The sequence below is a fragment of the Eupeodes corollae genome, chromosome 1 (genome assembly GCF_945859685.1).
Source record: "Eupeodes corollae chromosome 1, idEupCoro1.1, whole genome shotgun sequence".
NCBI lineage: Eukaryota > Metazoa > Arthropoda > Insecta > Diptera > Syrphidae > Eupeodes > Eupeodes corollae.
Genome location: NC_079147.1, coordinates 225,135,455 through 225,156,360, shown reverse-complemented (window position 1 = coordinate 225,156,360; position 20,906 = coordinate 225,135,455). Strand labels below are relative to the sequence as shown.

Here is a 20,906-nt window from a genome sequence, read left to right as displayed (position 1 = left end):
CAATTTAAATTTGTTCACTTTTTTGGACGACTTGCCCAGTTACTTTTTTGTTCTGTTTTGGAAGGTTTTCGTACTAGAGTTGATACGGAGTTGCCACACAATTTTGTAGGACTAAAGAATAGGAAAGGAATCATGTGATTTTTTTAACATCGTGCTTGAAAGAATAGTGCAGAGCTCACACGTCAACACTAGAGGCACTATCTTTCAAAAGTCTTTCCAATTACTAGCATATGCTGATGACTTTGACATAATCTGAAGAACTCAGCGTGATGTCAAATAGGGCTTTTGTAAGTATTGAGGCAGAGGCGGCAAAAATGGGTTTAACGGTTAATGAGGGCAAAACAAAGTACATGCTGTCGTCAAGAAAGGACATACAACACCGACGTCTTGGTCAAAACGTCACCAAGGACAGACGTAACTTTGAGGTAGTCAAGGACTTCGTATACCTAGGCTCCGCTGTAATCGCAGAAAACAACACCAGCGCTGAGATCAAACGCAAAATAACTCTTGCTAACCGCTGTTTTTTTGGACTAAGAAAGCAATTGAGTGGTAAAGTTCTCTCTCGAGGGACCAAAGTGTTGCTATATAAGACCCTTATCATCCCAGTCCTGCTATACGGTGCAGAACCATGGACTATGACAAAAACGGATGAAAGCACCTTGGGTCGGTCCGAGAGAAAAGTTCTTCGTGTGATCTACGGTCCCGTATGCATCAAAGGGGAGTGGAGAAGAAGATGGAACGACGAGCTGTACGGGCTGTACAGCGACGTAGACTTAGCCAGAAGGGTAAAAGTCCAACGACTAAGATGGCTGGGTCACGTAGAGCGCATGAAAACCAATGCTCCGGCCCGGAAAGTCTTCGAATCCACACCCACAGGACAGCGCAGTAGAGTAAGACCGCGGATCAGGTGGCGCGCACAAGTGGAAGGTAACCTCACCCAACTTGGAGCGCGAAACTGGAGACATCTAGCTAGGGACCGAGCTAGATGGAGAAGTTTGTTGGGTGAGGCCCTAGTTCAAACAGGACTGTAGCGCCACCTTAAGTAAGTAAGTAAGTAAGAAGAATAGGAAAAGGATTAAATAAAACTTCAGTCGACAGCTCATTGGAAAAACACACAAGTAGAAAATATTAGTTGAAATAAATTGAAAAGATTCTGTCGAAATATCAGAGTTCATCTTCTAAAATGACGTTTATAGAGCTTTGTATGTTAGACCCTACTCTACGAACACATCCACAGAGACTCAAGGAGGTACTAAACATTCCAACATCTTAAAATGAAAAACTCGAAAATTGATTTCGATACATGAACAAAAGTCAAATCTCTATTGGTAGCAGGATTTCACATTATCATTCACCTGCGGATGTTGTATTTTGTATACATACACATCTCTACTGTACTACGGATGGATTTTCCAAGAAAACTCACTTATTATGAATTAAACCCCCAATTTATAAACCCCCCCTTGGATTTATTTAACTTTAAGATTTGAACATATGTCCATTTCATTTAGGATCTACTTATTTCACTTTAAAAGCAAAAAGTTAGAACGTTGCTTTTAATGAATTTCGGAATCATTAGGAGTTGTTTCATTAAGAATAAATATAAACATGTGAGGGGTTATTGAACGGAGCCACATTCTTAAGCCAAATTAACATTCTTAAATTGTACCAAGATTTACACTAATTATAACACTCGACTTTTATATTCGAGCTAAATTGAAAGTTTCTTTTAAAACAAATTTAATGTAGTGAAAAATTAATTTACTCAAGTGAATTAATTTCAAAGTAAATTTTTAAAATGAGATTTACATGAATTTTAAATATGTAGAATTTAATGTGCATACATTTACACGTGTTTATTTGGTTAAATGAACAATTATTTATATGGTTTTATATATTTTTTCACTGAAATATATGCATGTACTATATTTGTTTATAAATTACTTAAAAAGAAGGGTCAAATTACATGAAATTTTGTATTTTTATTGTAAATACGTGACCGCAAAAATAATAATTTTGTATAGTGTGAGCATTCAGATTTTGTCCATAAAAAAAACTTGCTGTATTTCAATTTATATCGATTTAAACGATTGAAAGGAATTCTAATTTATGATAGAACCATCAAAATTGGCAATGACTGTAATGTATGTAACGCAGTGTTCTTTTAAAATTCCAAATTTTTTTAAATTCTACTAGTTTTATAAAATTAGTTGTGAAATTATTAAATATATTACTTATTAGAGATATAAAAACAAGGTTATTTAATTCCCAAAAGAACACCTTGCAGCTGCCATAATATTGTTGTATTGATGACATTCTTAATATTCTGATTGAAAACTTTAAATTGGTTTTAATTACATTAGGTTTACTGTATTATTTGAAATAATACATATAATTAAATTGTTTGCATCTCATGTCAACTTGACAGTTTGCAATAGTTTCCTCCTTAATTCGTTTCAGCAAAAACAAAAAACGAAAACTTATTTAGGGCGAGTTCATGGTTACACCCCAGATGTCAGAAAACAAAGAATTTACTTGCCATCAGGGTGAGTACATGTTTTTCGGAAAACAAAAAAAATGCTTTGGGGCTACGACCCCAGAGGGCGACTTTATACATCTCAACGAACAAACCTAATGTTGTCTTGTTGTTTAAGATTCTGTCTGTCATGATTTTCGTAACGATGTTTGTGCTTTTAGGCAGACAACAATACAACATATGTACTTTGGAAAGGACAAGCTTTAATAGCAATTAAGATTTCAAATTAAGTTGTCCCCAATAATAGGGTTTTACATTTAAAAACAAAATCTTATTATTTTTATAGCCAAAATAGATATTGATTAAAAATAGACTAATGTCGGTAAGTCTGTCAAAATTTGTATTCAAATTCAAGGAAAGAAAATAATGTTGCTGAAATAAATAATTCATACATGTTTGAGATCAAACTGTCAGATAAACATTGATGGTGTTTAGTTCTAGGGGAGGTTATTAAATCTAAAACAAAAACCACAGATTTCTATAAAATAGGGTCCTTATTATATTTTGCTTTTTAACAAAAGTACTATTATCAGAGAGATTTTACGGCTACGGCAACATTGAGGATAAATCGAACTTTAAAAAAATGTACTATCATAGTACTATAGGTTTTACAAAGATGAGTCTAATGAACATAGAGAGTTTCTAAATTATTTTTAATAGGTAGAGTAAACCAAAGAATCTTTCTAACTCTCAAGATCTGTTTGTTTACATTCTTACATTTGTAATTTCTACATTGTGCCCACTAAAAGATGTCAAAACCTTAAACAAAAGTACTGGGGGCGCTAGCGGGACTTTACAAAGCAACAAGAAAATAGCGCGTTGAGTAAGTTTTATTTTGACAGCCACTTTCAGTCCATAAATGTCCCTGTTTTGAGATATTTGCTTTAATTTTTCCACAAAAAGGTTTTTTTTAACTTTGTTTTGAAAAAAAAAAACATGCACAACATTGTCTTATTATAATAATTTCATTCAATTTACAGTAATCATTACGAAATTCTTTGAAAATTCACCTGAAATGATTTAATTAAAGATGCATTTGAAGATTAATAAAATTAAGGCTGCTAGCACATTCAATTAAATTTTCGTTGCAAATAATTAAAATCCAAAAAAAAATAGTCAAATTAATTGATCCACATAAATTTAAAGTTTCTGTTCCAGAATTTCAGTTTCCATTATTAATTTTAATAAATTAAATCTTAAATAAAAGTTATGAGCTAAAAAATAACTTGCCCTCATTTCTGACTGATGTACTTGAAAATAAAAAAAGGGTGTTTTTCAATTCAATTCTTTATGTTACCCACAAAACGCAGAAGTTTATGAACAATTAAATGTATTGTGTTTTAGCTCCTAATTTGTCAACTGAGTTAAAATAAAACGCAGAAGCATACAGCGAACCTGGTTGGTCAACTGCAGAGCAAATAAAATGTAAATTTTGACATTTCTCACAAAATAAAAACGTCAACTATGTCCCATGCACAGCTCATTCAATATAGATGTAATCGACATGAATAGTTAATTCATGATGTTCAAAAGTTTTTCTAACTATTAACTTCACTTGGATAAATGACATGTTAATCAGTTTAATTTCCTGCCTTTTAACAGATTTCGAAAACCATTTTAGACGAAAATGTCTAAAAATATTCATATAATACAAATTTCGTAATTTTAAAGATTATTAACAATTAACGAAAAAAGAGGCTGGATGCGACCCACACTGATAACTTCCCATCACGTCTGTAGATTTGTCTTGCTTTAAAGTTTGGAGGGTTTCGTGTTTCGTTTAAAAAGTTGTCAGTTGAATTATTCTTAAAAAATTACCAACAATATAAGAAATAATTAGATTTTCTAGCTGAAAGCCTGGTGGCTATGGCTTTATAATAATTAAGTTAATATGTTATTTATTTCATGTTAATTAATAATAAAATTAAAAAAAAATTGATTTTGCAATCTATTTTTGTTAACGAGACTTTTAGCCGAAAACCAGGTTTTACCAATTTTGGTAGCATTTCCTTAAAGTTTTTATTACTTTTATAAACAAATACAAATTGGATTAATGAAATTAATTTGAAGTCAATATCTTCTTTTCTTCGCGAGATATCGAGAACCGAACATCAATTTTTACCAAACTTGCATATTTTGTTTTTAATGAAAAAAATGGACTGTTGGATGTTGATAAAAAATGAACAGAAAGTCGAAAACAATATTTTATGTGATGAGTTTGAAGACAATATTTTAAATTTTTGAAAAGATATTTGTGTCGAAAATCATTTTTTACCAACTTTTATTATTTTTCTTGTTTAGGTTTTTATATTTTTTGTAAAAAAAACTGTGAATTCGATTTTTCTCAAAAATTTTCCGAATGTTAAAATCAATATTTCTTAAAAGATAAAATTAGTTTCAAGCCATAATCTCAAATTTTTGAAAAGATATTTGAGTCGAAAATCCATTTTTACCAACTTTAATACATTTGTTTTTGGTTTTTATTTTTGGTAAGGAAACTGTCAATTCCATTTTTTCTCAAAATTATCCTGAATGTTGAAAATAATGTTTCTTATAAGATAAAATTAGTTGGAAGCCATAATCCTAATTTTTTGAAGAGATATTTAAGTCAAAAATCAATTTCTACCAACTTTGAATAATGTTTTTTTAGGTTTTTATTTTTTATACAAAATTTGTCAATTCGATTTTTCTTAAAATTTTACCAGATGTTAAAAACGTTATTTTTCGTCGGACAAAATTGTTTTGGAGATAAAATCGTATTTTGTTCGTAAAATTTTTGAGGTGACAAATATTTTTTTCAGCTTTTTTTATTTATAAAAAAAAACAACCGTCGAATGGAATTTTTTAGAAAAATATATTTGTTTGGTATCGCGTTACTATGTATAATATAAAATTTAATTCAAGCCTCTTGCATTATTGGTTTGTGAGATATTTAGGGCTAACCAAAATTTGCACCTTTTTTCTAAATTGCCATGGTGAAAAAACTATATCCACTCAATTTTTTGTGAGTCCTTTCTGCGTCTTTCTGCATTATTATCTCTATAGCAAAATTTATTTGAAGTCGATATCTCTACTGGTTCTTGATCTAAGGACGACGAATTAAAACTTCCCGAAGGTACGTACACACGCACGCATAGACATCTCTCTAAAAATCGTCAAACGTCGAGAAATGTAAAAATTTTCAATTCGTCAAATCGGAGGGATTACAATAACTTGTGGTTTTAATTTTGTTGAAATTGGAATGTTTTTGCTAGTATTTAAAAGACCTTAATTGGTCTTTTAACTAGTCCACCAAATACCAACCAGTTGAAGAGAATATTGGGTTGGCAAATAATTTAAGTCAAGGCTGGGATGCGACCCACACTGATAACTACCCATCCCGTCTGTCGATTTGTCTTGCTTAAAAGTTTGTCCATATGTACTCGTATCAATTTTTACCAAATTTGCGTACTATTTTTTGTAGATTTTATTTTTTATGAAAAAATGGACTGTTGGATTTTTATATAAAAATTAATGAATATCGAAAACAATATTTTCTGTAAAATAATATAAGTTTGAAGCCAATATTTTAAATTTTTGAAAAGATATTTGAGTTGAAAACCAATTTTACCAACTTTTGCTAATTTTTTTTTTGTTTTTAATTTTTGTAAAAAAACTGTCAATTCGATTTTTCCAAAATTTTACTGATTGTTGACAACAATATTTTTTGAAAGATAAAAGTAAATAAAAGCCAATATTTCAAAGTTTTGAAAAGATATTTGTGTCGAAAATCAATTTTTAACAACTTTTATTAATTTTGTTTTATGTTTTTATTTTTTGTAAAAAAAACTGTCAATTCGATTTTTTTTAAATATTTTTCAGAATGTTGAAAACAATATTTCTTATAAGATAAAATAAGTTTGAAGCCTAAATTTCAAGTTTTTGAAAAGATATTTAAATCGATATTTAATTTTTACCAATTTTGAGTAATGTTTTTTTTAGATTTTAATTTTTTGTAAAAAAAACTCAATTCGATTTTTCTCAAAATCTTATCACATGTCAAAAACATAATTTTTCGTTGCGCAAAATTGTTTTGCAGATGAAATCATATTTTAGTCGTAAAATTTTTGGAGACGACACATTTTTTTTCAGTTTTTTTTTATTTATAAAAAAAACGTTAGTTGGATTTTTTTTCAAAAAATATACTTCTTTGATATCACGTTACAATATATTATATAAAATTTAATTAAAGTCTCTAGCGTTTTTGGTTCGTATAAGATATTTAGGGTAAACCAAAATTTTCATCTTTTTTTCAAACGGCTATGGTAAAAAAAGCACCCACGCAATTTTCTTGAGAGCCCTTTCTGCATCTTTCTGCTTTATTATCTGTATAAAAAAATTAATTTGAAATCGATATCTCTTCTGGTTCTTTAGCTATGGACGACGAAAAAACGTCGCGAACGTACTGAGGTACGAACGTACTGAGGTACGAAAGTACGTACACACGCACGCACAGACATCTTTCTAAAAATCTTTTATTTTGACTCTAGAGACCTTGAAACGTCGCGAAATGTCAAAATTTTCAATTTGACAAATCGGACCCATTACAATAAATTCCTATGGGAAGTTAATAAGCACTTTTAACTTTAATTTTGATTGAAATTAAAAATCTATCTAATCTTTCAAATAATAATTAAAATTCTGTTGGTTAGGACAGATTTGTTTTAGAACGCACCCATGAAACTTTCGAAATGAAACAATTTGATTGGTTTGAGGACTAAAGTGCGAGAATGTGTTTGATTTTTACATAATTTTACAAACACTTTCTCATATTTCTGTTGACAACCGAAATGTGAGTCTTAATTCCTACGTGTAAACTACCAGCACAAATGTCAAACCGGGCATTTTCTAAGACAAGACTAGTTCATATATTTTCGGCTTTACGTTCTCAATAAATGCACGAATTCCATCTCTAAGGTCTTCAATGGATTGTTGAGCATTGACATAGACCTTATCTTTTACATAGAACGAATTTTGACCAGCTTTTCGAAAAATAACTGCAAATTATTCAATTTTTTTTACAATTGATCCATTTTTAGTAGTAACGTAATTTTTACTTGTCAAATGTCATAGATGACACCCTTTCATTCGAAAACTACTTCATGCTTTATTACATAAACTTTCAAAATCCGAACAAAATTCTAAAACTATTTCAAATAAAATGCTGAAGTACTTGTTCTTTGAACTGTAATAATAATTTGAAGAAATTATGTACATACACTTTTGAGTTAATCAAAGGAAAGGAACGTGCATAACATTACTTCCCTGAGACATCTTATTACTGAACCAAATATGTACCTTCTTCATTTCATACAAAATTCTAGTGATTTTTCTTTTTATTTCTCAAACATATTGACATATCAATATTAAAAAGACATCACCACTTGACAACGAACCAAAATCTAGAAAAAAAGCAAAATCTTTTAAGAATCTTTCTCGGTATATACTCGTACTACTTTACGTCGTCCTAGTACTCGTACCTATTTGAAATGAAATGCTTTAGAAGGTTTTGATACACACAAATATGTACATTTCATTGAAAAAATAACATGTTCTCTTAAGTTTTTAAAATAATATTTCTGTCGTCGAGCTTTTTTTAGAAGAGGTTGATATTTCTGCGAACGTAGAATCTCCAGCTCCCCTCGATTTGCTCTGTCACGTCACATACACCAACCGTTTGATAATCTGTTTCCGCCATGAAAAGACAGGATATTTTTTTGGGATTACATGCTAATATTCCTCTTTTTTTTGGTCGCTGTCGTTGTTGTTGTTGTCGTTGAAGAGGAAGAGTTGTGCATGAAAGTATTTTGATAGAATGAGGGTCCTTGAAGAAGATTTGTTGACTTTCTGTGACAGAAAGAATGCTATGTCATTATATGAACAATGAAAAAAGCAAAAACCTGAGGGGGAAATCTAAGAGCAAGGAAGAAAAAAAAAAAAAAAAAAAACAAGGATATAATATGTAGGTAGGTCTTATACGTAGGTAGGTTTAGATAGGTATATGATGATGATATACCAACTTGTGACTTGCGAATAGGTTATAGGTATAGGTATATGGTTGATGTTGGAAACTTATGTTTTTATATGCGTCGTTTTGTGGGATTTAGGAAACTTGAGGGGGCGCTCAGACCATTAATTAGGCAAATACGTTTTAAAATACCCGGCATTATCTTGTCAAGTATATAGAGACTGATGTTGAAAACATGATCCATCATTAATGGCAACAAAACCAACCATTATTTTTCAAATACCTCTCACTATAAGAAGGTATGTGCTGGTGCTATCTGGCTGATGTCGTATTCGCATTAAATCCACAAAGGTCCTTGAAGGTATATTTCTACTTTACTCTACTCTACTCTACTACCTTAACTATATAAGTACTTTTTTGAATATACATATATAAAACCATGCGCTCCCCTGAAGACGCACATTAAAACGAATGTTTTATGTGTTCTCGTGGAACTGGCGCGATGTAGACGGTTATTATAAAAGCTTAACGCCTGCTTTCCTCTCTAAATCCCATTATCAAGTTTGCCTAAACCCTTAAAAGACATCAATAAATTACCCAAGGATATTATGTCCTTCTCGAAAGAGGCCATCTCATAAGTTTTCTACCTCCACTTATTACACACCCTCGCAACCGTTTACACCCCACACTACACCATACACCCCACGACACGGGTTTTCGGGATCATGCAAAAATTAAATAAATTTCAAGAAAATGTCTCTTCCCCTTTCTCTTTCTTACCGACTCGTAGTTTCAACGTTCACCGTCACCGGGTGCTGTTCTTTTCGGTATTTTTTTTCTGTTTCTCCAAAATCCTAGTTAAATTCAATTAACATCCATTAGTTTTGTGTGCCATAGAATGACACTGCCACACGACAACGACGACGAGACTAAGGCGACCGTTAAACGTCAACCGACAACGCTAATGACAATGACAACGACAAAGACAACAACGAATAATAACGGTACACGAGCGTTTTGCATTTATTTAATGGTGGCGAGTGCGATAGTGATAGTGACAGTGTTGTAGTTGTTGACAACGACAGCAAAAACCAAATAGATCCGTGTTTGAAGTTGAAAACATTTTATAATCCCAAAAATGTGGAGCAGATAATAATAATTAGAACACCATTAGTAGATTAAAACCTGTGGGCACACTCTACACTATACACACGATTAATATAAATGACGGTTTTCGTTTTCCCGTTTTATGCATGCAGGTACTTTTATTTCTTTTTTAATGCAAATGCATGCCAGCAAGTGTAAACACACATTTAGAGAGTGATGTGTGTAGATTTAAGGTAGGTACCTACACTGACTGCGGTTTTAATTGTGCAAATTTTTTGGGACTTTATTTTTTTTTATTTTGTGGTTGGAAAGAAGGAGGCTGGAAAATTTTTCACTGTTTACGTGGTTCACTGAATGAAAGAAACACCCGAGCGGAAACAAAATATGTCATTGTGCAACTACATAAATATTGGAGACTTTTTTATTCTTCTATTTTTCACAAGTTTCTGTATCCGTTTTATGCTTTTTCAGTGAAGAACATCAGAATGGGGTGGGATTCTCGCACAGTTTTCACACAAAAATGGCACTTTTTGTTGGAAGAGATTACATTTTTGTAATCACCGCAGTATTGACTTAAAATTTTGGGCTGTTTTTTTAGGTTAAACTTTTTTATTTTTATGAACTTGTTTCTTATAGTTTAAAGAATTGGAATGGTTGTTTTTTCAAAGCCTTTTTTTTCTAATCACCCGGTTAGTATATAGATATATCTATAAATGGACCTTAGAGTCAAAAACAGAACAATGGTCCAGCGGATGTGAACGGAGGTACAAAACTGGGTTGAAAACGCGTAATGTGGATCTGTATCCCCGCAGAGACGTTGTAGTTGGAATGTCACCGTATCATAAGACTATTATGAAGGAGTGGATTCGAGAGCTATATGGGAATGCTTAATGTCTGCACAGAGCGCTCTGGCTATGCATTTGGTAATGGTAATGGTGCTCCATATTCTCTCACGGGAATTTCGGTCTGCACATGTCTTTTATTCCATTTCGGATAGTCGGCAGTAGTAGGATTTGATGAAAAGTGGTATTTTCTCGTGTCCTCATTTTTTTGTGGAGAAAACAGCGCAGGCGTTTTCCTTGCGTCAACACTCCTTGTGGAAGTTGTCATTTCTTTTTTTTTTATTCGTCTCCTACAGATTCTCTCACAATTGCATGAAATGGAAGGAATTGTGCAGCGGTGTTTTATAGTTGTTGTGACTTGTGAGTTGTGAGCTATGAGGATGTATATTTGGAAGAAGAGAGTTTTGATTTCTTGAAGACATGTCCATCATCACTCACTATCATTTAGGTAGGATAGGTACCTACTTTAATATGAATGAAAACAATATTGCCTGGAGAAAGAGAGTGGTTCAAATGGGGTCAGTGTGTTTGCAAATCGACTCTCCCATGATGCGCTATAAGACAAATGCCAAAGTTAGCTTCATAAAACCTCAAGAGTTCGCATAACTCGTCATTTGTTTTTAATCTAACGAAAATATAAGATATGTCAGTTTGACATGTGTGATGACATTATTAATCTTATTTTTGTGTGTTTGAATTTAGATTTGTTGAATGGATTTTTGTTTTAAAATTATAGTCACGGTTGCGTAAGGAATATTTTATTTTCGTAAAGATTTTAATATGAGGTCTTAGTTACCTTAGTTACCTTAGTATGATGTTTACATCTAACTCTTTTGAAAGGACTCATTTAGTAATTATATCTGTCACGTGCACTTAACACTTAGTAGTAGGCTGACATTTTTAATTTTATAACACATAAAGAAATGTCAAAAAAGGTTGGTTTGAAGTGTCTACTATAAATGTGATAACAAAATGTCTGTAGATGTCAAAATTTTAACATAAGTACCTGAAAAAAATGGCTACGTTTTATATTGAAAATGATCCATATGGGTTATCTTTTAAAACTTACTGCAACAATCATGTGATCCTTGTTCCTATTTGGGTCAATTTCAAAAACCTAAAATATAGTTTTCATTATGACGGATAGATGGCTATTTAGTGTTTCAAATGGTAAGGTAGTGTGAACTGTAGTTGTAAAATAGTTGACAGAAAATGTTTGAAAAGTAAACAAACTTAGTAGAGTGTGGAAGAACGCCCTTAAGTTCAGAACGAAACAGATCATAACTTAAACATAAAAATGCCTTAATGCAGCAATATAGCTTTCTCACTTTTGAAACATCAGTTTTGCACTCTTCACATTGGAAATGTCGCCATTTTGGTTTTTATTTTCTGTGTTCTCCCTCTATTCTTAATTTAAGTTTCATTATGAAACTGAACCTTTTATGAGCAAGTCGAGGAGTGCAAACTGCGGTAAGTTTTCTTTGGACAAATAATTTGTACTTCAACTAAAAGAAACCTGTTACTTTCAGAAATAAAATATTACATACAATTTATTCTTCTTACGATAAAACTTTTTTTATTAATTTTAAGCTCCTCGTTTGAAAAAGGACAGAGACATAAAACTTTCGCATAAAAGTTTTATGTCTTGCATGTACATTGTTTTATTTTCGCAGACTAAATTAAATGGGTTATTGCCGGTAGTAAAACGCTGATAATATTATCATGGAAAAGTTTAGTTTCCGTTCGCCGTAGCCACAATGTGGCGTTGACGCTTGGAGCTTTTATATGTAAAGGTTAAGTCAAAAAAGTCAGCTTGAGCTAATGTTACCGTAACTACTAAATGTCACACCGATAGTCTCTCCAGTGAGAATTATTCTACTTTTTCCATAAAAAAGAAGTTCAACAGTGTCTAATTCTAATTACTTAATCGTAGAACCCAATTGACATTTCTATTACACGCTACATAACACGAGCATTAAATTTAGTTTCAATAGCGCTGTTCTTTTGCAAAAGGTTGCGTCCTGTTGGAACCAAATATTTTCCAGATTCATATCCTCTTTCTCTAGCTCAAAATTCATCGAGCTTTAAAATCTATTTAACTCGGTCATTTTATTCTATCTAGCTTTCTATCTGCGGTTGAAAGAAGAAAGCCTTGATCATCTGATTTGTCTGAGCTCAAAAACAAACTTATCTTTTATGACAGCTCAGTTCCCTACTTTTAGCTTAAAAAAAACACCATGATTCCCGTCCTTACACAAATGTCACAATAGGGAGTCCCCTTTCGAATAATTAAACTTATCGCGTCCTTTCTGACTTCAAGAACCTTCCAACCTACATGTGGACAACATTCAAAAACTGCAAGGACATCGACAACGCGATCAACAATTGCTTTCGTTCAGCCTCAGGAGCACTAAAATCAACAAGGATCGAGGCTCTGAGACTGGAAACTGGCTATCACTCTTTTCATATCTTTGGCAAAAGAAGAGCTATTAACTAAGCAAGCCCTTGCCGAACACAAAGCAACCCTTCTATACTATTGCCAATGCAATTACTAATTCAGAAACCAATAAACTGAAAAACTTGATATCTGCACTTGTAAAAGTATTTAGCTTAATAAAAGTCCAACCAAATTCTTTGTCGGAACTAGGTTCAATAAAATATAGTCCACCACCTTCGAAACGAAATCTGCTTCAAATAGATACAAAATTAGCAGCATTTAAAAAAAATACGAAGGATAATATGTTCGAAGCTCTTCACCAAGAGATGATCGAAAAGGTCAACCCTTTTTTTTTGACAGGTGGAAATCTTCAAAAGACACTTGGCAGTATTCGACACTAAGTAGTGTGTTACTTTTAACCACTAAAACCACTTCTTCATCAGGACCAATCTTGAAGGATCGACTTCCGATTTTTCTTTCTTAATTTTGTACAATCACTTTGGGGGAAGTTTAAACTTTTAATACTTTCCCATGTTTTTTTTAGACCATAAGCTCATGAAGCTTGGTTCTTCTTAATCTCCGAACATAGTTTCTTATATTCAAGACGGACTCCATTTCAAAATTAGTATGACTTTGCAGTCTCTGGTTGTGTGATACAGCGTATTTTTTAACAACTTCTGTAACCATTTCTATTTGTAAGTCACGATGTAGATCGGTATTTCTTATGTACCAAGGTGCATTAACTATTCCACGAAGGACTTTGTTTTGGAATTTTTGAATAATTTCGATATTTGTTTTCTTTGTACAGCCCCATAATTGGATTCCATAGGTCCAAGCAGGCTTTAGTACCTGATTATGCAGCATTATTTTGTTTTGGATTGATAAATCAGAGTTGTTACCAAGTGCCCAATACATTTTTCAATATTTCAAGTTTAGTTCTTCTCTTTTCTTTTTGATGTGCTCTTTCCACTTAAGCCTTGCATCCAAAGTCATTCCAAGGTATTTTGCCGTATTGGCGTAAGGTACAGCTTGATTATTAATGAATATTGGAATATTGTACATCTTTTTATTTGTAAAGTTTATATGTGAAGATTTTGTTTCATTGAGTTTGATACGCCATTTTTCGGTCCAAGCTCTCACTGTGTCGACGGCATTTTGTAGTTTTACCGCTGCCTTAGAGACACATTTGTCGGGTACCAAAATTGCGGTATCATCTGCAAAAGTAGCCATTATGGTGTGATTACCAACTGGAATATCCCTTGTGTATAGTAAATACAGGGTTGGACCTAGGACACTTCCTTGTGGTACACCGGCTTCTATTTATTTCAATTCCGAGTATTCATGATCCTACCTTACTCTAAGCAATCGGTCTGAGATGTACGATTTAAATATTTCAAAGTACTGCCTGGGAAGATCCCTTTGCAGTTTGTACTCAAGTCCCTCATGCCAAACCTTGTCAAAAGCTTGAGCAACATCCAAGAAAATAGCTGAACATACTTGTTTTTCTTCTAATGCTTTTTTTATTACATCCGATATTCTATGAACTTGGTCTATCGTGGAATGTTTATTTTTAAAGCCAAACTGATGGTTTAGGATTAACCTTCTTCCTTCTATGATTTTGCTAAGTCTCTTCAGAAGCAGTTTTTCAAAAACTTTTGCCATAATTGGTATAAGCGATATTGGTCTGTAAGCCGTCACTTCTGCAGGCAGTTTACCTTGCTTTGGTATGACAATTACTTCAGCAATTTTCCAATGGTGCGGGACATACCGTTGCTTAAGACATGCATTTATTATTTATTGGAGTTTTATGAAGGCTTTGAACCTGAGCAGTAATTATATCGTAACCTGGTGATTTTTTATTTGATAGTTGATGTAAACACATACTTTTTATTTCTTTAAGTCTTACAATTGGTATTTCACTTTCATCTACCTTATCAACAAACTGTAAGCTATTTTCAGCCGCGTTTGATGAGTATGGCTTAAAAACATTCGCAAGATGTTCTCCGAAAAGGTTAGCTTTTTCCTTCGGGTTACCGATCCATTTCCCATCTTAAGATTTCAGGGACGAGTTTTGTAACTGCGGTCATTTCAGGCGCTTGGCTGCTTTCCATAGCGAAAAATCGGTTGAAGCATCAGTCGTTAAATTCCTTAGGAATTTACTGAGTAAATCATTTTTGAATTTGTAAATTTGTTTTTTAAGATTGTTGCTTAAACGGTTAAACGTTGTTTTATCATCTGGAAATCTAGTATTTTGCCATTTTCTTCGAGCTCTTCTTTTGTCTATTATCAACTCTCTTATCTCGAAAGGATATTTTATTTCATTTTGTCTTTTATTAGAAAATGTTGAAGTACTTTCCTCAGCGGCCTGTTGCACATCAGCAATAAATTGTTCCACTTCATGGTCAATTTGTTCGATTGTATCCATGGGAGATCTTAAATTTATAAAACTTAAAAGCCTTTCTCTAAAATCATTCCAGTTTGTCAACCCTGATCACATCTTTTATACAGATGGTTCACACAAAGATAATAGATAACTCATCTTTTGCCATAGTCACGTGGGAACAGCATTTTCAAACCTCTTCGGTCTGGCAAGGACTACTACCTAGTGAAGCAGGTAGCTATATTGCTGGACTAGCAGCAATTCAAAGAGCTATTTCAATTGCGAAAACTTATTTGGGACGAAGTTTTATTATGACAGATAACCTTGGGATATTGAAAGGCCTAAAAAATTAGTGAAACCGATGCCCTACTCTGGAACAATTAAGATGCACAATGACGGAGAACATAGTACTATCCAGGAACTAAAGATGGAACTTGAAGTTAATTGGAATAAATGCAATACTTTTCTTCGTACGCATAATCCACACCATCATCGCATTCCATATAATAGGCAACTAACAAGGGAAAATAAAAATACTCCGAATCAGAGTTGGAAAAACTATTTTTACGACCAAACACCTATATGATAATGAACTCCCAGAATTGTGTGAAGCCTGTCATGAAGTCTTATCAATTCAACACGTATTTGTAGAATGTCTTTTGTCACGGCAGATCGATCCTTCACTTGAAAGTGCCACCTAACTTTTTTCATGGGTACTTCTTCTTGCGAGGAATTGACAAATCCTCCAAGAGTAATTCTTGTCATGAAAATGTGGTTTCTCAAATTAGCCGTTCGGATTTTCCATCTCTGATAGCATTACTCGCACACAGGAATGGTGGAGAGTTGTAAGTCACTACGCCCTGGTTCTTCATGGACTGTTGTGTCACCTAATTTTAAAGTAAATATTTCTGTTTCTAAGTATTAATGTCATTACTTTCAACAATCACTTTGCTAAAGTTACTCTGTAATTAAATTTAAGTGTTCTAAAAGACGGTATCACTTATGGTCTTGTTGCCCTGATGCCTTATTAAATAATAATTTGTAAATTATTTGATTAAATAAATAAATAAATAAGAAAAGCACCTATTCTTTTGCTTTAAGATTGAGTTTTTCAATGACTGCACTAAGGAAATGTCAAAAAGAGTTTGGCAAACCATTTCAAGTTAAGATATGATTGAGAATTAAAAACGTATTTATATTAAAATTTGACCACCATTAATGTCCTACATATGCCTCTAACCTTTTTTAAAACTGTTTTCACTATCTTCTCAAATTGTCTTGTTAGGTTTGCTCTTCCTTTTGTAATAAACTTATGTCAGTTTAGTTTTCAATTCAATTCAAGTCTTCTATGGGGTGTGTGCTGTGGAAAAACGTAAAATTCTATCGTTTTGGTTTATCTACTAAAGAAACAGCTTTTTGTTAAATTAGACAAACGAGTTTCTAAGACTCTATACACAGCAATAAAATATGTTGCTGAGCAAATTCACCCTACACTATATTTCTTGCACTGCATTATCGACTCACTCTTTCTGACATTCACTGCTGCCAACCTTACTTAATCTGTCATTGAATTCACATATTTTTTGACACAATACGTGGCCTCTGCACCACATAACGAATACGAAATTATTTATCAAACAGAAACAAGTCCTCCTGAGAAAAATATCTAAAGATATTTGCGTGAAAATGAACTTCTCTGTGTATTTTACATTATTCAGCATATTATTTGTTCAACTGCTGGACAAGACTTATTCTTTCATCGTCACAGTCGATGCACACAGTGAAGAATGCTTCTTTGAAAAAGCCGAAAGCGGCACAAAACTAGGTGGGTGCTCTCTTAATCATTTTAAAACTTTCATTTTGTGCCAACAAATCAGTCTTTATCGCTCGTTCATTGAATAGGAGTCACGTTTGAAGTTATTGAGGGTGGCTTTCTAGATGTCGACATCAAAATCATTGATCCAAACCAGAATATTATCCACCAGAGTGAAAAGGAATCCTCTGGCAAGCTTAGCTTCTCGGCTCACAATTCTGGGGTCCATACTGTTTGCTTTAACAACGAGAAGTCGAGTATGACCCCGAAGGTGGTCATGTTCACAATCGATGTAGGTGAGCCCGCCCAGAGGTCTCCTGGTGCTCCTGGTGAAGATGAAGTCGGCCACACCAAGTTGGAGGATATGATTAGAGAGTTGTCCGGAACTCTAACTAGCGTGAAACATGAACAAGAGTACATGCACGTGAGTAGATACAATTGACTAAATTTCTTGAATGGATAACTGGACAAAATGTCGTTTCTAGGTACGTGACAAGATTCATCGCTCGGTCAACGAGAGCACAAACTCCCGCGTGGTTATGTGGTCGACATTTGAGGCACTCGTTCTGGTCATTATGACCGTTGGGCAAGTGTACTACCTTAAGCGTTTCTTCGAAGTCAAGCGTGTTGTATAAATTATCAAACCTCATGTTTTCTCATATTATTTAGATTATTATTTTTTTTTTTTTCATACACAAAAAACAAACAAACATCGGATTGCAAATTGGTTAAAATAAAATTCCAAATTTAGTGCGAAATCAAAATGATGTTTTTTTAATTTTAATCATATCGTAATTTAACGGTATATAAGTAAAGAATGAATTTGTATAAGAGCTTTATAGGTATCTGTGGTTCGTAGCTGCTTTAATTACAAGGAGAAATATTCTAAAGTTTCAATAGAAATCAGGAAGATTTCGACATTTATTTGCGTAGCACGTTTTGTAGTCTCCATAAAATCTGTAAATGTTAAAGTCACAACTTCTTTTATAAGTTCGAATTCGAAGCGGTTAACCAGAAGAGTCTGTTAGTACATAGAAAAATGAATATAAAATACCGCATTATTGTTTTCCTTTAGGAAACGGGCGCAGTATGTATATTAAAAGATTGACATGGGTTCCAAAAGAAAAGATATATGAAAAACAGTGGCTTCTTTATAAATCTATGCAGAATTGTTAAACTACGCATAAAATAGCATATCGGTGCTGACATTTTGCTCAATTTTTTAGTATCCTTAAAATAAGGAAACCTTAAAAATATTGATGTTGATGACGAAATAATTTCCTAAAGGACATTGGCTCTAACAAAAAAAAGTACAAATGTGAGCTTACAAAAGGTTGAAGAGCTCTAGAAAAGAATTAGCTTCCCAAATTTCTTTCCTGCCACAAGAAATTTGCAAACTTTGTAATTTAGTAGGAAATAACAAATAAAACTTACTTCACACACTGCGACAGTTAGGTATGTACATTGTCGTTGACCTGGAGGCTGTTACATATCCTGCTAAACTGGACAATTTTTTCTCTTTGAATTGGCCTCAGCTTTGAGAAAGGCAATAGAGTATTGGTCCTTCAAATCAATGGTCTTTAGTCGTTTATCATTTTCTAGTGAACCCCTCATGTTTGTTTACAAAATTCGAAACCTCTGCTTTTGACCCCCAAATCATCTTTTTAAAGCATTCCGTGTTGCTATGTATGTGAGCAACATTTTATCGAATATCGAAACCTTAGAATTCACCACTTTCAAAGTGCTGTGCGTGCTTCCTCTCCAGCGACAAACAATATCAGTCATTTTTAAAGATGCGTTGCAAACATTTTAAATGTTAAGCGCGTAATATCCCATTTTGTTTCTATAGAATTGTCTTGAGGGCCCACTGATTTTCGGAATTTGAATGTGAGTGCAGTATGTATTGTATCTTTGAAGAAACGGTTTTTGGCATCTTAACACAGTCCTTTTGGACTCAAATGCTTTTTGAACACGTTTTCATATCTGACAAAGGACAGGTTCAGACGACATAAGGGACTTGAAAGTAAGGCAAGTTGCTAGCATATGATTGGCCAGCTGCCAAAAAATTGCCTTCCAATTAAGCAACTTTATTGGAAAGTTGACTGGAAAGTTAGTCAAGAAAAATCTCCCTAACTATCAAGTCAAGTCTACTTTTGACAAAATGACAATTTATAATGCTTTTTCTTGGTGGACTTGTAGCTTGCTTGTGGAGTGTTTTGAAGACAATAATGTTTTTGGTAGTTTTTGTACTATGAACTTGAAGTAAAGGTTTGTGAAGTAAAGTTCCAAGTTTGAAGATTATGACAGTTGAAAAATTAACTAGTTGCCTTGATCAAAATTTACGTTCAAAGAATGAAGTTGACTGCAAATGAAGCCCCTTATGCTGTCTGAATCTGCCCAAAGAGTGGGTTGGCTGAATCCATAGATATCAACCACGTCCTCTTTCAAAAAATCTATATTTAAACTAAAAATCTTAATCGCTCTTCTTTTTCTTATAGTTAAGTCGTTTAAAATATTTATATTATTCACAAATTCAATAAAACTATCCATATGTTCTCGAAATACTAAAAATGAAAAGATTTCTTTTATTGCCTTTTTTAGAAATTTAAAAACGAAATTTTGATACTAGTATCCATACTTATTCCATCTCTAATACTTGGTTATTTTTCATAAATTCATTTTATCTAAAAGGTGTTATTATTTTATTTCATTGTTAGACAGTACGAAGCTCGGAGGGTCAGCTAGTTTTTTTTATGAAATTCTTATGCTACAATTAGAAGGTCAACGTAGACGTTCGTAAATATGACGTCAAAATGCGTCCCAAGGGTGACACGTCGTGTAAAAGTCTACGAAAAATACTCTCAATCTGTTGACGAGTACATTTGAAGTTCATGTTGATATATTTTTGGCTCAAAACGTTAACGTTGATTTTCTGTGTAATGTCTGATTCATTTTTCGGAATGTCGGTAATCCTAAATATGATGTTCAAATGCTAGAGATATGAAGTTTTTTCTCAAAACCTACCTCTGTCTATCAACTCCTACTCTCACCTCCCCGTGGTGAACGTGAAAGTTGTTAGGGGCAGCAAACGAGAGAGGGGGAGAGGGGTTTCTACTAAGGCATCTCTCCTTATCTAGACGGCACCGGAGGAATTCCCGAGATGGAATCAAAGGTTGCGTCTGCAGTTCCAGTAAGGTTGAACAACTTAGTGAACAATTTTTAGGGCTTCTACGACTTACTTGGAGCCTAGGTCTATAAGGAGCGGTTTTATCCCCGTCCTTGTAGTTATACTAAGGATCTGGCCCTCCAAGTTGGGGGTTGTTCCGTCGGGGTGACTTCCTGGCCACGCAAAAACATCATAGTTGCGAAGCACCAACAAGCTTTGGATGCGGACGGAATTACTGTTGACAACCTACGCAAACGAATTAAGGACAACGAACTTAGGAAATGCAAGTGGAATGTTAGGTCCCTTAACAGACAGTGTGGCCGAAGAATTAGCGGAGGCCCTATACTGGTATAAAGGAGACATCACCGCCATCCGAAAATACGATGGAATGGGCCGGGCAAAAAGAAGAGGAAAAACTGCGATATTTACTATTTATTATTGACTTTTTACGAAAACCAACAGCGCTTATTTGTATGCGGCTTTGTCATTAGAGCCAGACTAAGGCAAGAAGTCTTGAGCTATAGGTGCATCAATGAGCGCCTCATGACCATCCGCGTTAAGGCTAAATTCGGAAATATTCGCCTGATATGCGCTCACCCTCACAGAAGAGAGAGATGA

At 33.5% G+C, this 20,906-nt stretch overlaps 2 protein-coding genes across 2 annotated transcripts in view; one reads left to right on the top strand and one right to left on the bottom strand.

Annotated features, from left to right (window-relative positions):
• LOC129941365 (TWiK family of potassium channels protein 7) overlaps positions 1 to 10,541 on the bottom strand; it is a 192,113-nt gene extending 181,572 nt beyond the window's left edge. The window contains exon 1 of the mRNA XM_056049980.1: positions 9,324 to 10,541. The gene's annotated coding sequence lies outside the window, so the exon portion shown is untranslated. The remainder of the gene's footprint in view (positions 1 to 9,323) is intronic.
• A 6,345-nt stretch (positions 10,542 to 16,886) lies between these two features.
• Positions 16,887 to 17,886, top strand: LOC129938831 (transmembrane emp24 domain-containing protein 2). Its single transcript, XM_056046620.1, has 3 exons — positions 16,887 to 17,134; positions 17,212 to 17,546; positions 17,608 to 17,886. Exons 1-3 carry the CDS (start codon positions 16,996 to 16,998, stop codon positions 17,755 to 17,757), a joined length of 624 nt encoding a protein of 207 aa, XP_055902595.1. The 5' UTR covers positions 16,887 to 16,995; the 3' UTR covers positions 17,758 to 17,886.
• The last annotated feature ends 3,020 nt before the right edge of the window (positions 17,887 to 20,906 follow it).